Here is a 22,168-nt window from a genome sequence, read left to right as displayed (position 1 = left end):
CAGTTCCGTTCCACAGTTGGAGCGGGATGGCAGGCCGGCGTGGGGGAAGGGAGAAGTCGGTGGAGAGGAGGGAGGGACCATATCCGGGAGAGTGGTAGCTTCCGACCAGTGGTCGCGCTTCCGGAGAGGCGCTTCCGGTGGTGGCGGCAGCAGCGGCTGTGGTGGTTCCGGGTGTCTTTGTCCCCCCGGTGTCGCGGCCCTGGCCCGCAGGTGGGTTGGGGGGGCCCCCGCCGCCCCTCTGCCCCTTCGCCCCTCCCCCGGCCGAGGGGCTGCGAGGGCCGGGCAGCAAAGATGCACGGGGCGCGGAAGGGGCCGAGCCCCCCTCCGGACTGCAAGTCCCGTCTCCCTGGCAACGGCCTCGGCCCTGGGGGCGGGCGGGAGGAGGAGAAACCGCGCGCCTTCGTCCTCCCACGGTGGCCCCGCCGCGGCCCGGCCCGGGAGGCCCGGTGCCGGCGGCTGCTGAGGCGGGAGCGGAGGCCCAGGGAGCACGGGAGCAGGAGCGCGGGCGGGCGCGCTGCCGGATTCGCGTTCGGCAGAGCCACAGGGCTACCTTCCTACCAGCCCGTCCGGGGAACAACGGGCCGGGCTTCCGGGGAGAGGGCCCACACCTTCTCTCCAGCACCAGCCTCCTCCATTTTTCCGGGCCTTGCGTGGAGCATTTTGGCGGATGTATTTGAATGAATGAATGTCACTGGGGCTGTTTCCAATCCCCCCACTCTCCCCAAGCATCTGCGGGTGGTGTGGCATAGTGAGAGGAGCGTTAAGTTGTTGGCGACCTGGGTGCGAGTCTCAGTTTTGTCACTAACTGGTTCTGTGTGGCCCTGGGCAAGTCTCTTAATCTCTTTGAGCTTCAGTTTCCTTTTCTTTCAGATAGCTTGACAGTATCACCCACCACTAAGTTATTGTGAAGGCAAACTGGAACAATGTAATTTTTTCATTTCCTGCCCCTCTTTATGTTCTCTCCATCTCCATTCATTTTCAGTACCCACCTCACCTCTATTAAGATCTCAGTTACTTTTGTGGGGGGCGGGGGGAGGGCTCGGTGGAAAATTTCCCTCTAAGCTGTTAACACTGCTTTTTCAATTAAAGGTTTTTTCTAAGACTCTGAAAGAGGACAGCATTCCCAATGTCCCAGTTTAAGCGCCAGCGGATCAACCCGCTTCCAGGGGGACGCAACTTCTCAGGTGATCACCTTTATTCCTGCTCGGCTTCAAACTGGGTAGTAGTTCGTGCTTTGGAGATAGTCTTTTAAAATGTGGCTTTTGGGGTTTCCTTGGTGGAGTGTGATTGGTTGCCAGCGTTTCATAGGAAACTAGGAGATGAGCTCAGTGGTGGCCAGTGAAACCCTGTGGAGGAGTTGGTTAGAGCCACTTTGCTCTTTGGGCCTCCTGTATCTTTGAGCTGACTCCAGTGCTCAAAATGGTAGGCACACTTCCTGGAGTTTGCTTCTCTGTCCACATAGGCGCAGCTTCAACATCTCTTCTGGGTCCTCCTCCTGGTTTGCTCACTCCTCCTGTGGCCACAGACCTGTCCCAAAATGCCAGGCACCTTCAGGTAGGTTGGGCATTTTTTCTAGTGAGTTTCAACACTCAAGACTACCACAGCATGCATGGTTGCCTGGTGCTTTCATTCTTGCATTGCTATGTTCATCCTTCCTGACACTCCCGGCCTGAGCCAGGATGGAGGTGACTAGACACCTCTGACTGGGGAGTCCGAAGTCCTGGCTCTAGGGAAATCTTTAGGCTGCTTCTGGGAATTAGAAAACTGGAAATCCTAGAAACAGCTGGTGACCTTAGAATCAGCGTGATCTCCCCCCATTCCTCCACAGTAGATTATAACTATTGCACACGCGTGCCTCCTTCATGTGAACCTTGATGCAATACTCTGCTGAGCCCGGTGCGGTTTGGCTGGAGAGGAGAGGCTAATGGCAGAGTGTGGACAGATGCTCTCTATGACTTTCAAACTGCATATTCTCTTACAGGGTGGGGAGAAGCAGCGGGTCTTCACTGGCATTGTTACCAGCTTGCATGACTACTTTGGGGTGGTGGATGAAGAGGTCTTTTTTCAGCTAAGGTAGGCTTGAGGTTAGTCCCCTTCTGGAAATGCTTATTCAGTTCAGTTCTGTCACCATGCTGGTGGGACCCCTCTGAAGCCATTGCTTTGCTGTTTTTATGCAAGGTGTGAGAAATCTTGATGGGAAGGGCCTCATAGGGGCAGTCAAGGTGGCTTGGCCAGGGTCTCTCTCCTGACTGGGTCTCCTGGCTTGTGTGCTGGCAGTGTGGTGAAGGGCCGGCTGCCCCAGCTGGGTGAGAAGGTGCTGGTGAAGGCTGCATACAACCCAGGCCAGGCAGTGCCCTGGAATGCTGTCAAGGTGCAAACGCTCTCCAACCAGGTATCCATCTTTCCTCGGCATGTGCGTTGGAAAGGGGAGGGAGGGAAGCCCCTGTGCCCTGAAAGCTGGGCGAGAACCTTACTTTTGTCAAGAGGTGGGGCTGCATCTTTCCAAGGCGGTGAGCAGATCAACCATGGGATGCCCTGACTTTCCTGGTTATTGTTCTGCAGCCCCTGCTGAAATCCCCAGCACCTCCCCTTCTACATGTGGCAGCCCTGGGCCAGAAGCAAGGGATTCTGGGAGCTCAGCCCCAGCTGATCTTCCAGCCTCACCGGATTCCTCCGCTCTTTCCTCAGAAGCGTGCGTACCAGTGGCGTGGATGTTGGGATTTGGCTTTATAGGGTACTCTGGTTGAATGGGCCTGTAACTCTCAGGTTTGCTCTCAGAATGGAAGTGGGTACTTCTGTCACTGGAAGAAAGGGACAGGGAAGTTGGGCAGATATTTAGGGTTTTTGAGTCACCAACCATTTCTTCTCTGCAGCTCTGAGTCTCTTCCAAACATCCCACACACTTCATCTGAGCCACCTGAACAGATTTCCTGCTCGGGGCCCTCATGGACGATTGGATCAGGGCCGAAGGTAAGAGAATGATTAAGCAGGGAAGATATTTTATTTGCCCCTAGGAACAGTGTCTCTTTCTCTGCCACCTGTTGACGCTAACATTCTCTTTCTGCAGCTAGATTTCTCTTTCTAGCTAGGCCCTTTACCCTGAAACAGGCTGATGCATTGAGATGTATATGCAAATATTAGAACTATATAAACTGGTTCAGCAAGCAGGGATTTGATGTAGTTCAGCTTTCAAAACACCATATTGAATTTTTAAAATACATAATTTTCTCTTTTATTTTTAGTCCTTAAGATTGAGGTGTCAAAAAATCAAAACTATCAAGAAAATGATAATTGTCCAAAAAACATAACATCGTAGTGTAGGTTTTATTTGCTGATATAAAACGTGTTTGTTTATATATGCTACACATCAGTGTAGTGTTAGAATGTGTATGTCGCACTCTGCCCTCAAGCCCAGGCCTGTGCCTTGAACATGCAGATAGATTCATGGCCCCTCTGCAGCCGGCATAGTGACTCTGGGACTTTGGAGGTGTCCTAGGCCATCTTCTGTCATCCGTGAGCTACAGGGACTGCGAGAGCATGCTGCCTATTCCCTCTAGCTCCTGTGTCCTTATCCCGCCTTCCTCTCTCTCTAAAAGGTTTCGCTTTTATCCTTAAGAGTTAAGCTCTGGACTGGTTTGCTTAAGACTGATTTTGTTCTTCTGTTGGTCCTCATTTTAATTTTTTATTATGGAAAATTGTAAATATAGGTAAAACAAACAAAAAGATGATGAACCCTCATATACCCACCATCCAGCCTCAACAAGTATCAATATTTTCCATTCTTTTTCATCTGTATGTCCATCTATTCCCTGCCTTCTACCTTTTTTTAATTAAAAAAATGTTTTATGGCAAATTTTATACAGGTTGAAATGCACAAATCTCATCCAGTTTTGACAAATGGGAAATCCCATGTAACCCTCACCCCAGTTAAGATATAAAACATTTCCGTCACTCCAGAAAGGTCTCTCATATTCAGGTTCTTTTTTGAAATGAGAACTCTACTGATGAGGAAGATCTCCAGATGCCAGTAGATTATTACATGATGAGGGCTGAGAATGAACTCCAATGTGAACTCTTAAAAGGAGCATGGAATAACTCAGGGAAAAAGTTTAGGCAGAGGGCATAGTCTGCTGAAGCTAGTGGTGGTTCCCTTGGGCTAGGTCATTATGATTTCTAACTAGGAGGATGGTTCTCTCGTAGATCTAGGATTGTTCTCCACCATGTCCCCACTACATGAAACACTTTGTCCTGTTCTCAAGTGACTGGTATATATTTTGCATACACCTGCACCCCTTCCTTGTCCCTGTGCATTTTCCTGGTCTTCAGTTTCCAAGGAGTTTCTACCTGTCACATTCTGTGAGTTTATTAAAGGCTTTATTACCAAATCCCAGCAAGTGCCCTCAGGGATAATGTAGCTTGGGTGGAAATCAATGGCTGCTATTGACTTTTTGCTTTAGGTTCAAATTCAGTCTTTCTGTACAGTCATATGCATTTGATTGTCCTGGACATGCTAAGCCCTGTGTAAGGCCTGTTGGTATTACTTTTGCCATAATGCTTCTGTGTTATGGTTTCTAGAGAAAGGAGACATTACCACTGGCAGGGAGATACACCATTAGTCAGTGCAGAGAATTTGCAAAGTAGGAAAGGGGGCAGTAGGAGTTCGGTCACTCTGGGACAACAGCAGTTTACAAAGGAGTCAGGCTGTGTTAGCATTTTGGCTGGAAGCCAAGTTTTATTTTAAATTTCAGGTTCTGGGATGGAGGTAACAGTGTCTCCGTTGGACTGCCAGTACTGAACTACTGAGGTTTTTTGGACAGGTGTGTCCAGCGGGATATGCCATCTCAGTGTCCTGCTGAGGTTACAGAGATGTCTCTCACTGGTACTGCTTTCCAATGTGTTCCTGACGATTCACAGTAAGGAGAGAAAACTGGCCATTGATTCCAGGATTCAGTGGGACGTCCGGTTTCACTAGGGGTGGACAGCATTTCCCAAAGAGTTCACTCCAGTCATGGGTGAGCTGGAGAGAGCTGTCAGAATTACTGTGTTAGAAATGTGGAAGCTGACATTCTGTAAAGGCGAGATTAGAAGGCAGCTTTTGGATGGAGATGCTAATAAGCAGGGAAATGAGCCAGGCAGATAGAGAAAAGAAAAAAACCCTCTGTGTTAAATGTAATGAACTTAGATGCTCAGGGCCGTAATGACAACGGAAACAATGCAGACAGGTCTGAGGGGAAGAGCAGAGGCCTTCTGGCAAATAGACTGCAGGCAGCCCAGTTACCTGGGCAGGAAGACCTGACAGTTGATTTTACTTCTCTAGAGACACAGGAGTTTGTTTTCCCCTCATCAAACTGGCATTTTTTTTTAATGGTCTAAAGGTTTTTCTCTTCTATTTTTTTTTTAGAGGTGGGGAGGGGCAGAGGAAAGAGAATCTTAAGCAGGAGCCAGATCTCACAACCATGAGATCACTACCTGAGCCAAAATCAAGAGTCAGATGCTTAACCAACTGAACCACCCAGACACCCTTCTTCTATTTTTATTTATTGAATCCATAACGTAGTGATACTATAATAAGTATTATATCATAGAAGTGTATAAAGTAGTACGTGCTATTATATAAAGCCAAAATAGTATAAAAATGAGTCATTTCCTCTTTCCCTTTAAAGGTAATAACCATTCTTAAACACCTTTAGAAAATAATTTTGAAAAGAGAAATTATTTATGGCTGCTTTTTTCCCTATGTCCTTTTCTGGTCTTTATAGAGAAACATACTTTTTATGACTCTAATTAAAAAATTAAAAAGTTTTAATTTTAGAGTCCACATTACTATCTTTTAAGTATTTTTTTTGAGAGCGCGAGTAAGCGCACATGCGTGAGTGTGGGGGCGGGGCAGACAGAGAGAGCGAGAATCCCAAGCAGGCTCCATGCTGTCAGTGCAGAGCCCCATTCAGGTCTTGGTCTTGCAACCATGATATGACCTGAGCCGAAATCAAGAGTCGGATGCTTAACCAACTGAGCCACCCAGGTGCCCTAGAGTCCAAATTATTTTTATACATTATGATTAAGGTGATTAAACATTTTTTCCATATTGCAGTTTAATCCTCACGATTGTTTTAACGGCTGTATGGTTATTGTATTTATTTACTATAAAAGTTCAGGTGTTGCTGGATGTGAATATGGTTTTCTTACTCTTGGTTTGAATTTTTTCCACTGTTTATAACCTCTGTTTTTCTTTTGAATTAACTTCCTTGGGATAAATTTTCAAGAGTGGAATTACTGGACCAAAGGGTTTGAGTGTTTTTCTGACTTTAACGTGTATTGTTAAGGGTTTGTTACGAGAATGGTCTCTTAATAAAACTTGCTTTATAGAACCCTTTGCATGGTAGCATATATGTGTCTCATGTTAGAAATCAGTTAAAATCTTTGCTCGTTTCAAAAAATTATATGTTCACTGTAATTTTTAAAGTTCAGAAAATATAAAAAATAAAATTACAAGTTTTACCAGAGGCATTCATCGTTAATACTTTTTTTTTTTTAAGATTTTTTTTTTTTAAGTAATCTCTATATCCAATGTGGGGCTCAAACTTACAACACTGAGATCAAGAGCCATATGCTCCATGGACTGAGCCAGCTAGGTGCCCCAATACTTTATTTCTTTTCAGTTTTTAAAAGGTTATTTTGCACAGTTGAGGCACTACTGTATACATATTACTGTGTACTAGTCTTTGCTTATCATGGGTGGTTTTCTGCTATTAGAAATATTTAAATACTCATTTTAATAACTTTATAGCTATGTGTCATAGGGCTGTTGGCATGGCTTCTTTATCCATTTCCTTGATGTTGGGGATTCAGACTGTTTCCTTGTCAGGCCAGTGTATTGAATCTTAATGTAACAGTGTGGTTTCTTCCTTCCGGTGACGGGCCAACTTCCAGCGATGACTATGACTCCAAGAAACGCAAACAGCGGGCTGGTGGAGAGCCTTGGGGTGCTAAGAAACCACGGCATGACCTGCCTCCTTACCGGGTCCATCTCACTCCCTATACTGTGGACAGGTGAGTGGCAAGGCTGGGGTGGGGGCTGAGGCTCACAGCTGGTAACAGCTTCTTGTGTAAATGAAATACAGCCTATGCAAGAGACTGTGTGTATATGGGGTCATGTGCTTGGGACCTTTTTGTTTGTTTTTTTAATGTGACAGTTTTTTAATTTCTAAGTCTCAAATTTGGACCAGCGTAGCACCACTTACATGGGTTCCCTGATAGAACTTCTGTGATTTGATCACCAGAAATACTTCTGCCAGGTTATCGTTAAGGCTTACCAATTCAAATTCGGGTACCCAGTACTAGTTCTAATTCAAGTGAAAACTACAGATCGTAAGAGCCCTGGGACTCGTTTTCCAGGGAACCTCTCAATCCTTTTTCAAGTGCTGTACGGTGTATGAGGACTCTGGCCTGCAAGCCTACCTATCTCACTTAGCAACTCACTGACAGAGGTAGATGAGCGATTCCAGATTCCATCCAGCAGTGGAGAGGCAGGGCTCCAGCCACTGCCCCAGTAGCAAAGTTCACTCAAGCCCGAGCTGAGGTGGGGTGGTGGCCTCCTGGCTACTGCTCAAGGTGGAAGGGAAAGAGGGCTGTTCCCGCTCTACCTGGCATCACCGCTTCCTGTCCACGGGGCCAGGCAGGACCTCTCCTGTGCTCCATGCTGAGCCACCTGCCTCACAAGACAGTGTGGTCCCTACATCAGCCGTGCATCAGGGCTGCATGTAGAGCCTCCTCACATCAGTCCAAATGTGACTGCGAACAAGTTGCCACACACAATGTGTCTTTTTGAATGTATATAGAAGCTTCTTGTATGTACTGTTTGGTATTTTGCTTTTTCACTTAATACATCTTGGAATTTCTTCCATGTTAACATTTATTAGGTTGGGGTTGCATTCTTTTCAGCAACTAGACAATACTCCACTGAATGGACAGACACTTTAGCCAGTTCTCCATTTTCACTTTTTAATCCTAAACATTGTTGTAGTAAACATTCTTCTACAAACATCTGTGTGAACAGGCACAAGTATTCTGTTGAGATCAGTTCCTAGAACTGGAGTAGCTGGCTCAAAGGTCTGATTTTAAACTTGGACATATATTGCCAGTTCTGTCCAAGAGGCTGTGTCGATCTACGTTCTCGCCAGTGGGGCATGAGGTACTTGTTTCCTCCTGCTGCAGCCGGTGACAAGGTGCTGAGCCCTTGTCAAACGTTTGGATCTTTGTCAGTCTCATAGGTGAAAAGTGATCCTCTGATTTGCATTTCTTTAATTTTAAGTGAGATAGAGCATGTTTTCACAGGCTGTTAAGTCTCTTTTCTTTTTCTGTTAAGTATCTGTTGATGTCAGTTTTCTCAGACTTGTCAACTTTCTGTTAGTCATTTGTGGGCTCCTCATATCAAGACGGTTGAGCCTTAGCTGTCGTGGATTGTAAATGTTTTTCTGTTTTTTCTTCTCCAGTTTGACTTTATTTTGCAATTAGAGGTTGAAGCATTTTATTTTATTTTTTTTAATTTTTTTTTTTTCAACATTTATTTATTTTTGGGACAGAGAGAGACAGAGCATGAACGGGGGAGGGGCAGAGAGAGAGGGAGACACAGAATCGGAAACAGGCTCCAGGCTCTGAGCCATCAGCCCAGAGCCTGACGCGGGGCTCGAACTCATGGACCGCGAGATCGTGACCTGGCTGAAGTCGGACGCTTAACCGACTGCGCCACCCAGGCGCCCCTCATTTTAGTGCTCAAATCTCCATCTTTTTCTTTTCAGAGACGTCTTCTTTCCCAGCTTAGAAAATATTTTGCCCTTTCCCCTCCAAGTCTTTTATAGTTCCATTATTTATTTATTTTTTTGGTTTATTTATTTATTCTGAAAGAGAGCAGGAGAGGTGCAGAGAGAGGGAGAGAGAGAATCCTAAGCAGGCTCCACACTGTCAGCATGGAGCCTGACGTGGGGCCTAAACTCATGATATGGTTTCATTTTTAAAAATAATTTAGGCTTGCCCAGTCTGGATCTTTGCTTTCTTCCTGCAGCCCCACCTGTGACTTCTTAGAACTCCAGCGCCGCTACCGCAGCCTCCTGGTTCCCTCAGATTTTCTGGCTGTGTGTCTGAGCTGGCTGTCAGCCTTTCCTCTGAGCCAGCCCTTTTCCCTCCATCATCCAAGCCGTATCCAGGTATCTTCTGAGAAGGAGCCAGCTCCAGACACTGGTGCTGAGCCCATCCCTGCAGACAGCGATCCCGCTTATAGTTCCAAGGTAAGTGGGCTGAGGTCCTGCCGCTTTATCCCGTTGTCGGAGGCTGAGAAAGCTCTCGAGTGTGTCCTTCACGCCGCCCCTGCACAGGTACTGCTGCTCTCTTCCCCGGGACTGGAGGAATTGTATCGTTGTTGCATGCTCTTTGTGGATGACATGGCTGAGCCAAGGGAGACACCAGAACATCCTTTGAAGCAGATTAAGGTAAGAGCTGGTGTCCGTGAGACAGGATGCAGTCATTGATAATGTCCAGGCCCTGTCAGGTTTTCGGCAGCTTGGCTCCTATTCGTGAACTTGTAGAAACCAGCAGTCTCAGAACTGAAATACCACTACCACTCACTTCACCAGGACCGTATGGCTCAGGATCTTCTTGTCAGAAAAAGTTACATGGCTGGTTCACGTTCATGGGTAGAGAGATCCACCCCTCCCTGCTTCCCACCCTGTGTGGGGGATTCTTCACCACATCCTGCTGCTTTCACTCTCAGGGGTGTAGGCTGCCTCACGGGAGATCCAGGTAATTGGGTTTTTGTTTTTGTTTTGTGTTTTTAATCTCGGATCCATTTTTGCAGTTTTTGCTGGGCCGGAAAGAAGAAGAGGCGGTGCTGGTTGGGGGTGAATGGTCTCCCTCTCTGGATGGCCTCGACCCCAAGGGCGACCCGCAGGTGCTAGTCCGCACCGCCATCCGCTGTGCGCAAGCCCAGACCGGCATTGACTTGAGCACCTGCACAAAGTGGTGAGTGGCTGCCCCAGGCTTGTCTGTGGCTGGCCCTCTGCATTGGGGAGACTGTTCAGGAGGTCAAGTTCCTGTGCCTTTCTGACCTGTTAGCTCTCTTCTGTGTCCTAGTCCTACCTCATTCCTCCCTCTGGCCCTCAGTGACGGTCACCTTGGTCATGAGCATGACTAGGAAATGTGTATGTGTGTTGAGGGCCAGCTGACCCTCCAAGGCTCATCAGATGTGATCCCTCCGCCATATCAGCGGTCCTTGTTGCTTGTAGCACCTTGGATAGTAATTGTCTCCTTATTTGCAAGTCTCTCCATTGATGAACCATTTCTTGAAGACTTGGTCTCTTTTGTTTTTGTATTTTCAAAGCTTCGTATGCAGTATGTGCTCATTAAGTGTTGACTGAAGCACTTGCTTGTGAAGGTCATGGGTCAGTTCTTCCTTCTTCCTTTTGCTGTGAGCAGGTGGCGCTTTGCTGAGTTTCAGTACCTGCAGCCAGGCCCACCGAGGCGGCTCCAGACTGTGGTGGTGTACCTGCCAGACGTCTGGACCATCATGCCTACTTTGGAAGAGTGGGAGGCCCTGTGCCAGCAGAAAGCTGCAGAGGCAGCTCCCCCACCCCAAGAGGTGTCCGTGGTAAGACTGAGCCTTACAAATAAGGGGGCAGAGTAGATGCCCTGACCCCTGGGCCCAGGTGGTCACCGCTCTTGGCTTTTGTCACAGGAAGCAGAGCCAACGGAACAGGCAGCTGATGTATCAGAGCAAGCAGCAGACGCCTCTAAACAGAATGCAGAGAACCCAGAGGCCACCGCACAGCAGGAAGTGGACACCGATCTCCCAGAGGCCCCTCCACCCCCTCTAGAACCTGCTGTCATGGCACGCCCTGGCTGTGTAAACCTGTCCCTCCACAGTATTGTGGAGGACCGGAGGCCAAAAGAAAGGATCTCTTTTGAAGTAAGTGTAGGAGTCTGGGTGGGCTGTGCAGTAGGGTATCTGGGACGGCAGGGCTTGAACATTCCCCTTTTCCTGATGCTCGGGGACCTCTGCTGACTCTCCTACCAGGTGATGGTGTTGGCTGAACTGTTTCTGGAGATGCTGCAGAGGGATTTTGGCTATAGGATTTATAAGATGCTGCTGAGCCTTCCTGAAAAGGTTGTGGCCCCACCTGAACCTGAGAAAGAGGAGGCAGCTAAGGAAGAAGAAGCAGTCAAGGAAGAGGCTGCCAAGGAGTCCAAGGATGAGGTACAGAGTGAGGGCACAGCTGCCGAGTCAGACGCCCCACCGGTGAGTACCTCTGCTGCCCTGCACGGGCACTGGGGCTGCACACAGTAGTGCTGTGCCATACCAGGCACTGCTGGGGGGCCTCACGGGGCTCCTCTCACCGCTCCTCTCGCTGCCCGTGTGTGCCTTGCCACCTGGCACGTCCTCGGGAGCAGGGCACCTTGCTCTCCCACCTGGCTGTGCAGCTAGGAGGTGGTGTGCTGAGGAGAGGGGAGGCGGGCCTGGCGGCGTGGTTGGCCTGCCAGGGTGGCACAGAAGCCTCGGTTACTAATGCTGTGGGGAGGACGGGTGTTTGGGCTACTTGATGGTTAACTAGAGCGCCGCATCTTCTTAGCCCTTTCTAAAGCACATAGGTCTGTTTCTTGCCTGATGCCATCAAGTACACATATAATTTCTTACGGGACCGTGACTGACTCCCAAAGAAAACTCCGGGTGCCCTGGAGCCGCCCTGGTGTGCTCTGAACCCCACGTAATGAAGTGCAGTAAATGGGAGTGTGTGTACAAACCCCTTACCACGGTGCCTGAACACGGTTGATGCTCAACTGTTGGCTGTTCTAATTGTTAGCAGTTAGAGATGACCGTTCTCGTCCGGGTCTGTTTCTAGAAGGAGGATGGGCTTTTGCCCAAACCTCCATCTTCTGGGGGAGAGGAAGAAGAGAAACCCCGGGGTGAGGCATCTGAGGACCTCTGTGAGATGGCGCTTGATCCAGAACTACTGCTCCTGAGGGACGACGGAGAGGAGGAGTTCGGTACGTGCGGGCACCACACAGTGGCCTCCTGGCTCTGTGGCTGGACTGCTCTCCTGTTACAGCTGTGGGATTTGGGCCCGTGTGGTCCCTGCTCCAAGCTTATCTCAGGCTTTCTGCAGCAGGAGCCAAGCTGGAGGATTCTGAGGTCCGGTCGGTTGCCTCAAACCAATCGGAGATGGAGTTCTCTTCTCTTCAGGACATGGTGAGACCTCTCTTCCATCCCCCAAGAGTCCGTGAGGCTTATTAGCGAGGTCTCTGACTCACTCCTGGGAGAGGGAAACTTTTACCATTTGATTCCGGTTGACAAAAACCAGAATGTGGTTCTTGGCTCATGGAGTGGGGTGTTCATAGGATCGAGGGCACTTCAGTATCTCCATCTGGGTGAATCTGAGTGAGGTATCTGATCTAGGAGCGCACTCACTTCCTCTGTGTGTAAAAGTGGCCTGGGGGCCTGTCTCCAGGCGGAAGGGTGCCCCGGTGTCATTAGGTCAGCTACGTCCTAGGCGCTTTAGCCGCTGAAAGAACTCTTTGTAAATCTTGTCCATCCTCGTTTCTCTTGCAGCCCAAGGAGCTGGACCCCTCTGCCGTGCTCCCTTTGGACTGTCTCCTTGCTTTTGTCTTCTTTGACGCCAACTGGTGTGGCTACTTGCACCGGCGGGACTTGGAGAGGATCCTGCTTACCCTTGGGCTCCGGCTCAGTGCAGAGCAGGTGCCTTCTCTCACATCCTCTCTGCCCTTTCCAAGACGGCCCCCCCTAACGTTACACGCAGACACTGGACTCCCGTGGGTGGCTCAGAGAGCTCTAGTTCTAGGCGCTTGCATACCATGGGGGCAAGGGCTCGCGTCTTCTCATCAGTGGGTGTCTGGGGCGTATGTCTTCTGCAGGCCAAACAGCTGGTCAGCAGGGTGGTGACCCAGAACATTTGCCAGTACCGGAGCCTTCAGTACAGCCGCCAGGAGGGCACAGACGGTGGGCTTCCTGAGGAGGTGCTCTTTGGTGCGTCCTGGTGCCTGTAGCCTTCTGTGGAGGATGGGCGGGGCACGCTGCTTTCTCCTGAGAACTCTTCCTTCTATCTCTTTCTCGGCCCCTTCTAGGAAACCTGGATCTGCTACCTCCTTCTGGGAAAAGCGCAAAGCCGGGCGCCGCCCCCACGGAACACAAGGGCCTGGTGTCCCACAACGGCAGCCTGATCAATGTGGGGAACCTGTTGCAGCGCGCGGAGCAGCAGGACAGTGGACGGCTCTACCTGGAGAACAAGATTCACACACTGGAACTGAAGCTGGGTGAGTGGCCCGAAGCCGCAGGGACCCGGCACGCATAGGACGTGCAGCCGTGGGTGTGGAGATTAAGAGGGGTCCCTCCTTACGCTTCGGGCCTGTTGCCCTGTGCGGCAGTGCTTAGCTTAGCAGCGGTCTTTCTGCCGTTTCCCCCCCAGAGGAGAGCCATAACCGCTTCTCAGCCACTGAAGTAACCAACAAGACACTGGCGGCGGAAATGCAGGAGCTGCGGAGCCGGCTGGCCGAGGCCGAGGAGACGGCGCGGACGGCCGAGCGGCAGAAGAACCAGCTGCAGCGACTGCTCCAGGAGTTCCGGAGGCGCCTGACCCCCCTGCAGCTGGAGATGCAGCGGATGGTGGAAAAGGTGAGCCTCTAAGGGCAGAGCCGGCCGACAGTCATTCGTCATTCGGGAGGCTTGGTTGGGGTGACAGGTGACAGCCAGCCAGCACGTCGGTCCTCCTGCCCTTGCGGGGCTTTGCCTCGCCTCGCCTTCTCCACCTACTGGTTTCTTGGGGAATCGGTTGGTAGCAGCTGCAGCCTGGTCTCCTGGGAGGAAGTGCTGCTGTCCTCCCATCTTGGCCCTTTCACTTGAGTCCTGAGTCCTGATTCTCGTTCTAGGCGGACAGCTGGGTAGAGAAGGAGGAGCCGGCACCTAACAACTGAGGGGCCTGGTGCAGGAGCTGTCCTCCCGTGAGGTCAGCGATGGAGCCTGCTGACGTTCGAGCCCTTTTGGTTCCAGAAAGAAGCTGGAGCAGGACCTGGGAGCCACAGGCAGGGGTGGCTGACCCCTATGCTCAGCCTCCGTAGAGGAGCTCAGGCCATCAGGGTGGGGTCTGTGCTATGTGGGACGGATGCGTGAGGAACCCCGGTTCCACTTAACAACTAAATCCAACACCTTCTGCACCCCTCGAATGTCATTTTGCCCTCCACCTTGGGATTTTTCCTGGGGCCCTTTAGTCTTGTGCTGACTTTTCTCCTGTCCTCTTCCAGTTTAGAATAAGACAGGGGAGGAAAAGGCTTTCGAGTATGTCATAAGGTCTGATGCCAATAAACTGAGGAAACAGACGTGGACTCTGGCAGGGGGTAAGAGCCCTTCCTCTGGATGGCACAAGTCCTGCCAGGTACAGGAGCAGGTTCCTAGGGGAAGGGTCTTCCTTGGCCATCGCAGAAATGGAGTCTGTGCTGGCGAACTCTTGGTGTCGGGCTGTGTCTGCCAGAGAGCACTGTGCTCCAGCCACCCTGGACTTGCCAGAAGAAACCAGCACCTCCCCGTGTTCAGAATGTGGTATTGGCTCTGGCCCAGCCTTTTTCCCTGTTCCCCAGAAGTCTCGCCTCTTTCCATAATCCGTGGTTTCAGTTTGACTTTGTATATAAAGTTGGTTTTTTTTTTTTTTTTTTTGGCTTTTTGTTTTTTAAATAAACCAAAGTCAAAAACAAGCTAAGTGTCCTCCATAGCTCTTACCTTCTTCCTCTTCTAGGTCTCCCTGTGCTGCCCCCTTCCTTCTAGTCCTCAGCCTAGCCTCTGCTGGATGGAGGATGCAGCATCTCCAGAAGGTGGGGCCGGGTGGCAGGAAGACGAGCCCCAGGGTGCTCTGGGTCCTGCCCCCTGCTGGTCAAGAGACACTATGCCACAGGGGGGCTGTCAGCTCAGCAGAGGGCAGCACCACCCTGACACAAACCTGGGGTGGCTCTCTTCTCTCCTCAGTTACAGCACAGTAACAGCTGGCAATTTTATTGAAAACTTTACTTGAAAAAATAAAATTTCCAAATATTCAGGTGAGACAAACCCACTGTTATTGCTTTGAGGCCTGTGAATCAGGCTGTGACATTTTGTGTGGTTGACAGCCTATTTACATGAGCTCAGTCTGGTTTCCTAGGGAACCTACAAGGCTTGGGGTTCTTCTCTGCACTTAACCTAAGGGATAGAAGTGGGTGAAACCAGGTTTTATGCTGGGAGTCTGGGCTACAGGAGAGGCAGTGTCTTGGGCCTCTCCCAGAAAAGAAGAGTCTGAAGGGGAAAGGCAACGAGGGTGGGTGGACTCCCAAGGATGGGTCTTTCTTTGGAGGTAGGTGAGATCACAACCGTGCACGCAAGGCTAAGACCTCAGGTGAGCGGACAGAGCCTGTGCCTTTGAAGGCTGGAAGCTTGCTCAGGTCCTAGGCCAGGCTGCCCTTTGGACGGTTCTTTTGGAAACAAAGCCCTTGGAGTTTTTCTGTGCTGCTTACCTGTCTGGGTTCTTGCTATGGGTGGGGAGGCAGCACCCTGCTTGGGGCTCCTGGTGCCAGGCTCACTGCAGAGGTCTCGTGAGGTAGAACAGGGGCCACTGCTGTCCCCATACTTCTCTTGGGGGAGAGCCTTTTGCTGGCTGTCGCCTGAGCCTAAGCTTAAGGGCTAAGACCAGAAAGGTTGACTTGTATCCCAGGAGTCTGAAATGGTGGCGGGGACTCAGTCATCAGCCACAATGGAGAGGGCTCTGAGCTCACTCAGTCTGGCCTCATTCTCCCTCTCCCGCTGCTCATCAGTGTGGCCAGGCTGGTCGAGCTGCTGGGTCAGGTCTCCGAAGATCTTCTGCATTTCAGAGTAGTACCCAACCTGGAGGCAGGGATGGAGAAGGAGGTTGGCAGGTGCTGGGCTCCTGGGGTACAAAGCCCCCTCAGCATTGCACCCCCTGGGCACGTCCCAGAGGCCCACATGCTTGTTCTCTTAAGCAGAGCGCTCAGGCTGGGTGGAGGGGGCTGGCTTCCACTCTTCCCTCCATCACTGCCCTTCCTCTCAGCCCATCTCCTGAAACTGCAGGGCAAGTAGGGAAACTGAAGCCACAGACCCCAGCCCTTCAGGAACGTCCACTGCTGCTGCCAGGATGGCAGAGGAGGGGGGGCAAGGGGGCCTTGGTGAGATGGATGGAGGCGGGGGTTCTGACTTTGGAGCCCTCCAGGCAGCTGAGGGGCGCTGGGGCCTGTGCCGGGAGATATAGGACAGTGCAGCCTGAGGCTGGCTGAGGGCACTGGCAGGACCCTCCTCGAGTCCTGGGGAAGCCAGGGAGTCAGGCACTGACCCGAGGTGCTTCAAGAAGCTAGACCTTTGTCCATGGGGAAGGGGCATGGCTGGACCCCAGAACCCTGAGAGTCTTAGAGGTAAAGGTGAGAAAGGTGACCCCCCCCCCACCAGCTGCGTGTTCCTTCCCAACCTGTCCCTGTTTGGCTGGAAAGCAGGGTTCGCAGACCAGCTTGTTTCCATGTCCCTATGTGTGTAGGCACCGGGGCTGATGGGAGAGGCCTGTGGCAGTGGGGTGGGGGTGTGCTGAGGACAGGGGAGACCCCTCAGCAACTTTCCGATGGCTGAGGGCTGCTCAGACCAGGGGCCACTGCCTCGTCTCCACCTCCATGACCAAAGGCAAACACTTCCGTGAAAGTGATCCACACTATTCAAAACTCTATTCAGACACTGCTTCCACTCTAGACAGTGGAGTGCTGTCACTGGGAAGGCCAGGCCGAGTGGCATGTTTGGTGGCAGGGCCGTGGCTCAGCTGCTTCTGAGGAGGGGTCTCTCATACCCCCACAGCTAGATTTCCACTGGGCTGAGGGGAGCTAAATGAGGGTCTCCAAATGCTGCTGTCCCCTGAGGGGACGGGGCGTAGACCAGGGCCGGGAGAGGGCAGGGGATGGCCTGCCCTACCCCCACTCCCCGCCCCAGAGCCGCACTGCGCAGGCTGAGTCACTAGGAATGCTCACTTCTCCAGTGACTAATGGCAGCGACAGCCTCGGGAGGGGGAGGCTGGTGCTGAGGAGGCAGTGAACAGTCCCTATCCACCCCGCTGCCCGGTTACGGGGCATCCTTAGCCCCTAACCTCAGGTCTGGGCACCCTGGAGCTTCCTCCAGTGAGCAACAGAATGGAGGGGGCAGGGTAGCATGCAGGGGGCCGGGAGCAGGGGTGGTGGTGGCACAGGGAGGGAAAGCACAGGTCTCCTTAAACACATTCCTCCACAGCCTAGGCTGAGCCTCTGGAAGGAAGTCCTCGTCTCCAGGAGAATGCTCTGGAGGCAGGTGTGGAAACCCACCCCCCCCCCCCCGCCCCCCTTCACTTGTGCATGTTGGTGCTCTGCCTCATTTCTCCCTAGCGGCCAAAAACATGGTCACTAAGTTCCAGCTCCAACATCAACCCTGCTCGGGGTTCTGAGCACAGGCGTGCAGCCCCATGGGTTTTGGTGTCTCCAAAGGCTGATAGGCTGGGCAGGTAAGGATCGGGCTTTTCCTTGGGTACCCTGAGGCCTTTCAGCTTTGGTCACCTTGTTGACTGCAAGGAGTGAGTGTGTCCACTAGAGGGCGCCAGACACCCAGGCCAAGCACCGAAGTGGGCAGGAGGGGGCCGAGTCTTTAGCTTTCTCACCGGCTGGGGAACGGTGGGAAAGGTGGCAGAATGCTGAGTGCCTGCAGGAGGCTGATGCGGGGGCCCCACATGGCAGAGACCTCTTGGTTTGGCACCTTAACCTCCTCTCTTTTACAATGGGGAGAACAATCCCTGCGAACGGTTTGAAGAATGGCCGGGGCTGGGGGGCGGGGGGCGGGGGGCGGTTTGCTACGCAGGAGCTACATGCAGCTGGACATTGTGTCCTCAAACCCTCGAGTGGTGGGAGGCCTTAGCCTGCTTCCCACCCTCCAGCTGCCCGGCCCCGGTGCTACCCCGGGCACCTCCATGCACACCTGGCCAGAGGCTGGCCTGCCTTTCCACTGGAAGGTGCCCTGTGGCCTGGCACCCAGGCAGAGGCCTTGAGCATGGCCCTCCCCAGGATGTAGGGAACCCTCCAAGGGTTGCTAGAAGTCAAGAGAGCCTGTGGTCTCCTGCCTAGCGAGGAGGAGCAACTAGAGCGGGGAAGCAGGGGTGTGGGCCTCTGCCCTGCAGGCCTCTGTGCCGGACCTGAGCACACCAGGCAAGAAGAACCTGCCCGTCAAAGTGAGGTGTCGACAGAGTGGCTCTCTTCTTGCCACTGGTGGTACAATGAGAGGAGAGAGAGAACTTGAGGGAAAAGCCATTCAACAAAAAGGGGTCTCATCCTGGGACTGTGATTCACCAAACAGCAACGGAGGAGCCCAGGCGGTAAGTCCAGCAAATGCTCAGAGTCAGACGCAGACGCGGTGCCGGGGGCAGGGTGGTGGCACTGCTGACTTGGCGGAGAACGGCTAAGCCACCCTCCCAGTTGGGAAGCGGGGACGGGCGCGAGGGTGTCTACAAAGCCCAGGACCATCTCTCAGGGGAGCAAGCATTCGCCGTCCGCTGGGGCAGGGTGGGGAGTCGCCTCACCTGCGCTCGGATCAGGGACTCAAAGCTGGGCTGGAAGTAGTCCAGGCGGCTGTTGTAGAACCGCGGCATCTCATCCAGGAGCTGCTTGTTCTTGGCCTCAAAGTCGTCCCGCACAGGCCGAAGCTCTTCTCGGGCCTGAGGGACAAGACACTGGGTGTCACAGCTCTTGGTAGCTTATCCAGAGTGTATGCTGGGGGCACGATGTGTACGTTGGGGGCGGGGGTGGGGTGGGGATCACATCTGGTGTCTTGGTCTCCTAGCCCCCAAAGCTGGTCCCCAGGTGAAGGAGGAACTTGCCACACGTCACCCACGGGGCCCGTTGTCCACACCCACCTCTCCCTTCTTGGTACCTGGTGGAGTTTGGCCAGCACTGGCCCCGTCTTCTCCTTCTCCTCGTACTTCTCCACCTTGGCCTGCAATCTTCTGTAGTCCTGCAAGGCCTGCTCCCGCCGCTTCACCGCCATGTTGAGGCTCGGGAAGACACTGCTAAACCTGACGCACAGTCGGATACAGGCTGTTCTTGGAGCCGCAGCCCAGCAGCTCAGTGTCCATTCAAAAATACATACTGAGTGCCTACTAAGTGCCAGACCCTGTTCTAGGTCTTGGGGATTTCACGTGGGTAAGACAGATGAGGCCGTGGCCCCTGGGGAGCACCCACTGCTGAGAATGCCGTCTGGGGTAAGGCCACAGGAGAGAAGTAGGACTAAGGGTCACTCTACTGATCAGAGTGAGCCACAGGGGCAGGAATGCAAGGAAGCCACTGGCATGGCCACTGCCCCTTCCCCACCCATCTCATATGACCCCGCACATGACAGAGACCTGTCACAGAGCATGGGAGAGCTGAAGACTCTTGGGAATAATCTGTCCAACGTCTTCCTTTAACACAATCAATGAAATTGAGGCCAGAGAGATGACATGACTTGTCCAGGGTCACAACCAGGATAGTGACTGTCCAGCAGAGAGCTCAAGCATCCCACTTCTCTGGCACCTCTCTGCCACCTCATGGTGTCACTAGCAGTGACAACTGCAGTCAAAACCTAGTCTTGGCCTATTTCTATCAGCTGACCTTGAGAAAAGCAGGAACCCTCGGGTTCTGCCACTGAAATGGCTGAACCGTTGAACCAGATGTTTGAGGAAAATGACTCAAGGACATCTTGTTGCCCCACCGGGACTAAAAAGGACCACAGGGAAATGCTGAGGAGTGGGCCACTCACAAAGAGTGGCAGCGGACACTTTTGGCCCCTGTGGGCATCATCTTTGTGATGACTATCATCTTTGACTGGGAAGAGCAATGAGGTCTTGAGACAGACACCGGGCAGGACTGCATCCCAGGCAGGGACACTGTATTTCCCTTGATTGGAGTGTCGGAGAAGGCAAGGCAAGCCTGCAAGCAGGTTTTCTGGAACTGGACGGGAAGAGATGGGGCAGCTGCCTGGCGAGCAAAGCCTGCAGGGCAGGAGGCGGCAGAAGGCATCTACCCTGCAGGTTGGGCCCCGCAACTGAGGAAAATGGTGGCACAGTGGTTATTCGGGGTTGAGAGGCACAGAGGGGGCACTCGGGGCCAGAAGACTGGGTTTCTCTAGGAGCGGCCGGGACAACATGCTGTGGGGACCTCCCCTTCCACAGTGCTGGGGCTGGAGGTGCCCGTCAGCTCCCGGACCATCTTTAGGCAGTTCACATGCCACAGGAAGAACCATTTTCCAAGTCTGCCTCTCAAAGAAGCATGATCATGAATTTGGTTTTTAAAAGCCCCAACAAATCACGAGTGCCCGTGACATAAGAGTAATGAAGATTTTTGCCAGAGAACAGAGAACATAAAATTGACCAAAGCACTGAATTCCCCAGCCAAGGGTATAGATACAGGCAGTAGGTTCTGGTCAAACAAAAGCCTTATCCCCAAGAAAGGACACTAAAATGAGTCCTTCTGACTGGGTGACCTAATGGGCTCACTACCTAACTGGAAAGGCTAGAAGTGGGTAAGACATGCCCTTAGACAAATCAGTCATCAAATCGATACTTGAATGACTGATCTGCCAGCAGAGGAGCCTCCTTGCTGCTGTGTGAACTGGGTGTGGGGAGCAGTACCTTCAGGACAAAGGTCCCCTATTCTGGGTAGGTCTGAACAGATAAGACCATGGGCAGGGACCAGCCTCACTGTTTGTGCCTCAGGCGGCAGCTCTGAGGGGGTCTCAGTTGCTAGGCAAGCCTCTCTCCCCTCCTGGGAGGAGTGTGACCAGCAGCTGAGAGGCCTGTGACTCAAGGAAGCAGGTGCAACGGAGCTTGAGAAACCACCACCACCACCACCACCACCCTCTTGACCCCAACCAGACTAGAGGCCACCAGTGGCCACCCTCATTCTCTCATTAGAAGTGGCCTGCTTATGTGGCCCCAGTGCCTGGGCCTCTGCTGTCCATGCCGCTGGCGGCCTGGGAGGAGTGGGCACGAACAGGACAAGAATGGGGCAGGAAGCAACAGGTGGAGGGTTTCCTCCTATTAGGAAAGAGGGCAGCACCAGGGAGGCATTCTGCGGGTGCCAGGCGGGATGACCACCATGCTGGTGGCTGAGCAGTTCCGGATGCCCTCTGACCCCAGAGCACTCATCTCTTCGCTCGCCCTCAGTTGTCACCTGGGGTTGATTCCCAGGGCTGGGATCAAAGGCACAGAAATGACAACTAAATGCCATTGCAGGGGTTGGGTTCAGGCCTCCCCTTCCACAGATGGGGAAACAGATTTGGAGGAGCAGGGCGCTGGCCAGGGTCATGGGCCGGCTGGGGGCCAGCTGGGACTGCCCGCCCAGCACTTTCCCCACTCCGCTGCAAAGCGCCCCCTCGGCATTTATGGACCATCCTGGTCTTTCTTCCTGAGAGCGCCATCATGGCTTCAACACTGGGTCACAAGCTCCTAAGATCTGTGTTGTGTCCGCCCTCCAGAGAAAGCAGAACAGGGCTGGGCCTACACCACACCCTCGCTGAAGCTCTGCCCAGGTGACTGTCCTAAGGTTCAACCAAACTGCCTCCCCTGGGTAAGCAGTGGGGTGAGGAGGCAGTGAGAGGGAGGAGGGAAAGGGGGAGGGAGAAAGAGGCCGGCTGGGAGGTAGGCTGGGAGCAGCCGGCCCTGGTGGGGAATGCCTGCCATTCCTCAATCTGTGCCCACACAGCCGGGATCTTCCACCCACCAGGAAAGGGAAATTGAAAGCATCCCCATCCGACCATGTGAACACAGCCCAGAGACTGGGGGATTAGAGGCCGAGCCCCCTGGGGGGAGGCTGGGGGCGGCAGGGTGGCCATGTGGTGATGTTCTTCATCAGAGGACAGGAAAGCTGCAGTTTCCTGTTTCCGGTACTGGGGTCCCTGGGAGCTTCTCTCCTGGCAAGAGGCGGCAACAGGCAGTGCCGGTTTTATGTGGTTGGGGGAGATCGCATGTCGGCTACGGGATGGAGAAGCCGGCCGGGTAGGCAGGCAGGCCCGGGGGGCTCAGGCAGAGGTCAGCGGATCTGCTGCGGAGATGGTGCCCGCCTCCTGTGCCACTCACCCACCTTCCTGGCAGGTGGTGGGCTG

General features: G+C 52.8%; 2 protein-coding genes across 6 annotated transcripts in view; one reads left to right on the top strand and one right to left on the bottom strand.

The window, feature by feature from the left end:
* The first annotated feature begins 73 nt into the window (after positions 1–73).
* Positions 74–15,097, top strand: CCAR2 (cell cycle and apoptosis regulator 2). Of its 5 annotated transcripts, none has more exons than XM_011281450.3 (21): positions 74–210; positions 1,090–1,184; positions 1,463–1,554; positions 1,982–2,073; positions 2,278–2,392; positions 2,563–2,692; positions 2,874–2,970; positions 6,931–7,050; positions 9,062–9,284; positions 9,372–9,485; positions 9,851–10,014; positions 10,468–10,639; positions 10,727–10,957; positions 11,066–11,287; positions 11,889–12,033; positions 12,156–12,235; positions 12,596–12,742; positions 12,919–13,030; positions 13,129–13,317; positions 13,470–13,675; positions 13,930–15,097. In XM_011281450.3, exons 2-21 carry the CDS (start codon positions 1,127–1,129, stop codon positions 13,972–13,974), a joined length of 2,754 nt encoding a protein of 917 aa, XP_011279752.1. In that variant the 5' UTR covers positions 74–210; positions 1,090–1,126; the 3' UTR covers positions 13,975–15,097. The 5 variants fall into 5 exon arrangements, with proteins under 5 accessions (XP_011279752.1, XP_011279751.1, XP_023108257.1 ...); XM_011281449.3 differs by having other exon boundaries at positions 12,153–12,235; XM_023252489.2 differs by lacking the exon at positions 74–210 and adding an exon at positions 517–669 and having other exon boundaries at positions 12,153–12,235.
* BIN3 (bridging integrator 3) overlaps positions 15,028–22,168 on the bottom strand; it is a 42,270-nt gene continuing 35,129 nt past the window's right edge. Inside the window, exons 7-9 of the mRNA XM_003984702.5 lie at positions 18,962–19,103; positions 18,612–18,746; positions 15,028–15,904 (exon numbers count right to left, since the gene is read on the bottom strand). Of these exons, the coding sequence (XP_003984751.1) occupies positions 15,758–15,904; positions 18,612–18,746; positions 18,962–19,103 (424 nt within the window). The 3' untranslated portion in view covers positions 15,028–15,757. The remainder of the gene's footprint in view (positions 15,905–18,611; positions 18,747–18,961; positions 19,104–22,168) is intronic.

Source organism: Felis catus, chromosome B1 (genome assembly GCF_018350175.1).
Source record: "Felis catus isolate Fca126 chromosome B1, F.catus_Fca126_mat1.0, whole genome shotgun sequence".
In the NCBI taxonomy this organism is placed as follows: Eukaryota; Metazoa; Chordata; class Mammalia; order Carnivora; family Felidae; genus Felis; species Felis catus.
The sequence above is the reverse complement of the archived record's forward strand: the minus strand, read 5'-3'. Positions and strand labels throughout refer to the sequence as shown.